General features: G+C 38.9%; 1 protein-coding gene across 1 annotated transcript; it reads left to right on the top strand.

The window, feature by feature from the left end:
- Positions 1 to 755: 755 nt before the first annotated feature.
- Positions 756 to 1,715, top strand: OR10Q1 (olfactory receptor family 10 subfamily Q member 1; the record flags this gene model as incomplete). The annotated part of the gene is made up of 1 exon (XM_081279465.1): positions 756 to 1,715. The coding sequence occupies one exon, from the start codon at positions 756 to 758 to the stop codon at positions 1,713 to 1,715; it is 960 nt and encodes a 319-aa protein (XP_081135591.1).
- Positions 1,716 to 6,000: the final 4,285 nt, after the last annotated feature.

Genomic DNA, 6,000 nt, shown 5'->3' with positions numbered 1-6,000 from the left:
AGGAACAACTCATGAATAACCTACTATAATGGGTATGTTCTTTCATTAAGTAATGGAAAGAAGAGTATTGTTACACAGAACAACAAGAATAACCTCTGAAGACAAGGTGTTGAACCAGTTACAATAAAATCCATGCTTTATCCTTACACATGTAAATTGAGACATAGTTAATCTAAGCTGTGATAAAAGGCAACCCTCATTACTTTTGTGAGGAGATAAGGAAGGTTGCTTGTAGGTTCTTGGAATTGTTCCTATTTTTTAACCTTCGTAATGGTATAGTGGTATATTTACTGTGCAAAAAAAAAAAAGTCGTATATGTAGGATCTGGGAACTCCTCTGTGTACATTTTGTATTTCAATAAGAATGCTTACCAAAATGTGAAGCACTCATTTATCTAATTATAAAAATATCTACAACTATGTAATTAATTCAATGCTAACTCTCTGTCAATTGGATTTAAAATACCAGAACATTTTGTTTTGTTTTGTTCTAAGACATTTCACCAGAAATATCTCCATGTCTCCTCACCAGGATCTTCCACAGAGGAGTGTCTATCCCATTCATAAAAATTTCCAAGGAAAAACATGCCAGACCCCTGTCATGAATTCATTCCCGAGCATCATGGTTGGAAACCAATTAAGTAAATAGGTAATTCCAAGTCAAAACTCAGATTTAAATCCCTGTTGTGTGCAGGCCGTGAAGCCACTCAACCAACCAGCGTTCGCCACTTGCCCTGGGTTCCTTTGGCCGAGGGCATGTTGGCTTGGAGCCCTGGGCTCAACCAGTCCGGCCCCGCCGAGTTCGTGTTCCGCGTGTTCACGGCTGTCCCTGCGCTCCGGGTCCTGCTCTTCCTCCTCTTCCTCCTCCTCTACTTGCTGATCCTCTGCGGCAACACAGCCATCGTCTGCGTCGTGTGCACACACAGCTCGCTCCGCACCCCCATGTATTTCTTCCTGTCCACTCTGTCCTCCCTGGAAATCTGCTACACCTCTGTGGTGGTGCCCTTGATGCTCTCTAACATTTTGGGGGCCCAGAAGCCCATCTCCTTAGCCGGCTGCGGGGCCCAGATGTTCTTCTTCGTCACCCTGGGCAGCACCGACTGCTTTCTCTTGGCAGTCATGGCCTACGATCGGTTCGTGGCCATCTGCCACCCGCTGCACTACACCCTCATCATGACCCACAAGCTGTGCGTCCAGATGGTGGTGGGCTCCGTGGGCCTGGCCCTCGTCCTCTCGCTGCAGCTCACCGCCCTGATCTTCACCCTGCCCTTCTGTGGGCGCCGCCGGGAGATCAACCACTTCCTCTGCGACGTGCCCCCGGTGCTGCGCCTGGCCTGTGCCGACATCCGCGTGCACCAGGCCGTGCTCTACGTCGTGGGCATCCTGGTGCTGACCGTCCCCTTCCTGCTCATCTGTGTCTCCTACGTGTTCATCGCCTCCGCCATCCTGCGCATCCGTTCAGCCGAGGGCCGGCGCCGCGCCTTCTCCACCTGCTCCTCGCACCTCACCGTGGTCCTGCTGCAGTACGGCTGTTGCAGCCTGGTCTACCTGCGGCCGCGGTCCAGCACCTCGGAGGACGAGGACCGCCAGATCGCCCTGGTCTACACCTTTGTTACCCCCTTACTCAACCCTTTGATTTATACCCTTAGGAACAAGGATGTGAAAGGTGCTCTGAGGAATGCCATCGTCAGTAAAGCAGCCTCTGAGTCCAACTGAAGGCCTAGGGGTTGGGGTGGGCATCTGTCAGTTGTATGTCAATCAACTCTAAATGACAAATTGAATTAAAAATGTTTACTTTCCCAAACTCGGTGTTTGAATTTTTGTTGTTGTTTTTGTTGTTGTGCCTTATTTCCAAAACCTACACTCATTTTTTTTTAAAGTGCTTTCAATAAGATTGGATTTCTGAACCGAATTTCTTCCAATGTAGGACCTCTACTTCGTTCTACTTTAAAGATTCTCAGCCACCCAAGTAATTACTGTATCAGGAACCCTCCTGCAGTGAATAAAGATTGGTACCTGTAGACGCATCCTCCTGAGGAGATAATGATATTGATTTTATCCCGTGAAAGGTATCTTAAGTAAGAAAAATTCATAAAGACACATTTTATTCAAATGTGTTTTACTGTGTTAAAGGTAATGGTAAATCGTAGCTTATTTAATGTATGAATTTCATTCATTCCATACATCCCAACTGGTTGTCTTCATTTTCTTTCATTTTGCCACGCTAGGACGGGGACAGATCAACCACAGAATTAGTTTTCATTGACTAAGCACCTCAGATTCCCAGCCTTAGGAGGGTATTAAGGACAACCGCTGATGATTGGCAGCACGGCCTGCGTGAGCGCCCCCTACTGGTGGTTCTCACGCAGGCCTTTTGCGCTCTGCCTTCTTCACACCTTCATAATGGCTGCTGCTCATAGATCTACTCAGCAGGTGGCGCTACTGTTCCTCCCACTTCAGAACTCTCGAGTGGAACCACGATCTTCAGGTACCTGTGACCCAGTTCCACATAAACGCTCAAGTAGAATCCACATCCCTCTCTGGTGTTCACAGCAGACATCCTGCTCCACTTTCTCATGCACACCCTGAGGAACAACAAGGTGAAGAGGGCTCTGGGGACAACTCCTCCCAGGAATTATATCTTCCGAAACAGCTATGGGAGGGTCCAGCCCCAACAGCTGATTCCAGTGAACCAGACCTGGAAGAAAGTGAGAGTATCTGCTTGCAAGTATTAAAAACTCACCTAAGAAGTTGGTATAAATTTTCTGAATGCCATATGATTAAGTATGACAAAGGTCTTGAAAAGTTTTTAATCCTTTGATTTCATGCAAGGTTGTACTCTAAAAACATCATCTCAGTAAATTTTCAGTCAAACAAAATCCAAAATATAAGGCTGCTGCTTACATAAATATCAAATAAAAAGCAATTAAAATCTATAAAATGGAAAGCAATTAAGAACTACAAAATTTATAATATTATATACAAAAATGAAGCAGACTTACAAGTATATTTAGAATAATATTTAATAATTCAGGGCAAGTTTTATCATTATATGTATAAATGACAAAATTAAGATTCAAACCTGTATTTACCATAGGAACCTAATTTTCTTTGTTCATTTTTGGCAGTGCTGGGTATTGAACCCAGGCTTTGTGCTTGCTGGGTAAGTGATCTATCTCTAAGCTACATTCCCAGCACGAGAAGCCCACTTTTGTAAAAATATAGGTGTGTAATATTAAATAGAAATACACCAAAAAGTTAATAGTCATTATCTGTGCCTTGTATGATGCTTTTTAAAAATTTGCTTCTTTAGTTCTTGATGTATTTTCCACATTTTCTGAAGCAAGCCTGTGTTCTTATAATCGGACCAATAAAATTTTTTAAAAGAAATTGGAGGTTCATATAGATTGATTTGGCATGCAGACCTCCCATCATCACAGCTTGAAGCCATTTTTGTGTTTTTCCTAGTTTAGGACTGTTTCTTGGGGCTCCTTTTTTCCTTCAAAACTGCTTTTGATGCATTTAATTTTTAAGCTGATTTCACATGGGGATAAGGAGAAGAACTACAAAGTGTTACTTATTCTGGGGACAGCCATAGATTTGAAAATATATTAGAAATGCTTTTGCTTCCAAGTAAATGCTGCAGGAGAAGAATAAAACTCCCTGGTCGACAGGCTGCTTATCAGCCTATCCAGGCCAAGTCAGATCAGAACATAAGGCATCAATTATATTTGTACACATTGTGTCAGGCATTGTCTGAAATACCATCAAAAGAGAAGTTTGCAACTGTATTTTCATGCTTCCTTTCATTCTCTGTTTAATGTAACAAATCATACAGGAAATTAACTTGGAACTCAAAAAGAAGAGGATGAAATAATACTCTATAGCAAAGAAGGCCCTTAGGGGTTGCTTAATCCTTTCAACTTGAATTAGTGGGCTCTCCCAGCTACCTTCCTGCATAAATTTGAGATAAATAGAATAAAGCCCCTCTTTTCTTTGCTCCTTTTATGCTTCTTTTATTTATTTTTAATTAATAAATTTTGCACATTCGTGGTATAGGCAACATGGTTTTGATATAGCTACAGTTGTGGAACAATTACATAAGCTACTTAACATATGCATTGCCTCAGTTACCCTTTTTTAGCAACACTTGAAATTGATTTTCTTATCAATTTCCAAATATACAGTATATTGTTATTACTGTAGTCATCTTGATATACATCTCTTGAACTTATTCCTCCTGTCTAACTGAAATTTTTCATCCTTTGGCCAATATTTCTTCAATCCAGCTACTTCCCAGCCTCTGTCTCTATGAATTTGATGTTTTTTATCCTTCACATATATGATACCTTGTGTTATTTGTCTTTCTGTGCCTAGCTCATTTCTCTTAACATATATATGATTTTGTGTGAACTCCATGAGTGGTGTTCTAAAAAACAACAAGTTTTGAAAGCAAAAAATATATATACATACAGTATATGTATATATAATATTATATATATACATACATATGTGTATGTTTATTTTGTGTAAACCCTGTGAGTGGTGTTCTAAGAAACAACATGTTTTGGAAGCAAATAAGTCCTTGAATTAACATTTTGATGTGTGATCTGTGTCATGCTTCATGCTGTTAATCTTTCTGGGGTATTGGAATGTCTGTGTTTTAAATACTACCTAAAATGCCTAAGATGAGTATTCCATGTTTGACTACTCATTATAGTCTAATGTGTTTGGTATATGCTGATAAACCTAACATTTATAATTATTAAACAAATTACAAATAACTTTCATAATGACAAGAAAGTTACAACAATTTTAAGAATGCTTTTTAACTTCATTAGAAAGTTAACTTCATTCCATAGAGAGCAGTTTCCACAACAGGGAAAACTGAGAGCTCTGATTATGTAAAAAATTGAATTATTATGAGAAAGATATTATGTTTTAAAACTGAATTATAAACATGACTGAGAAGATAAATGTACCATATATATATAAAAAACAAAGGATTTCCACTCATAATATAAAATCATTTATAAATCAATATAAAGCATAAACTAATAGGAAACAACAGTGAAAAGATAACAAGTAATCTACAGAAAATAAAATATGAATGAGCCATAAACAAAATATATGTACTCACAAGCTTGCACATAATGAAATAAATTAGAAAGATTTATGGGTAAGTATTTTAGCCAATCTGATTAAACAAGCTTATATCTGATATGCATAAAGATGTGGAGAAACAGAGGCTCGCAACTATTGTAAATGTAGATTCTATACCATATTTTTGGAGAGAAGTTTGGCAATATCTATTAAATTTTACTTTAAAAAATATATTTACTTGTGCATGACCTTTTATGACTTTTTTATTTTTGTTTTTTAACTGATATGTAAAAATGTAGAGTATACATACTAATGGAATAGTATGTAATAGTTTGATAATGTATATACATTATGTAATATTTAGTTAAGTATATATATCTTTTCCTATATCTTTATGGTGAAAACATTCAAGATTCTTCCTTCTAGCTTTTTGAGATATACAGTACATAATTATTATCTACAGCCACCCTACTGTGCAATAGCAGCCCAGAGTTTCTTATTCCTGTCTGACTGCAGTTTAAGACCCATTGATAACTTCTCTACTCCCCCTCTACTCCTACATCCCCAGTCTCTGGTTGTGTTACTTTTAAGTATCTATCCTAAAGAAATATCTGCAGAAGTGCATAAAAATATCTAGAACTATTTCAGTTCTCCATTATTTGTAAGTGGAAAAGTTAGAAGCAATCTGATAACCCTTTAATATGAGAATAAAGAAATCGTGCATTATGCCATCATAAAAAACGAGGTACATCTAGGTCTACTCTTGTGGAAAGTTATCCTCAGAGACATACAGAAAGGGGCAGAAGGGGGATCCTAAGGACAGGGAGCAAAGAGTGTGCTCTTCCCTGTTAAGCTCAGCACTGACAGTGTTAGCATTGCAGGCACAAGGTGATAATGA

Source organism: Spermophilus citellus, assembly GCF_964194105.1.
Source record: "Spermophilus citellus genome assembly, chromosome: 2".
NCBI lineage: Eukaryota > Metazoa > Chordata > Mammalia > Rodentia > Sciuridae > Spermophilus > Spermophilus citellus.
The sequence above is the reverse complement of the archived record's forward strand: the minus strand, read 5'-3'. Positions and strand labels throughout refer to the sequence as shown.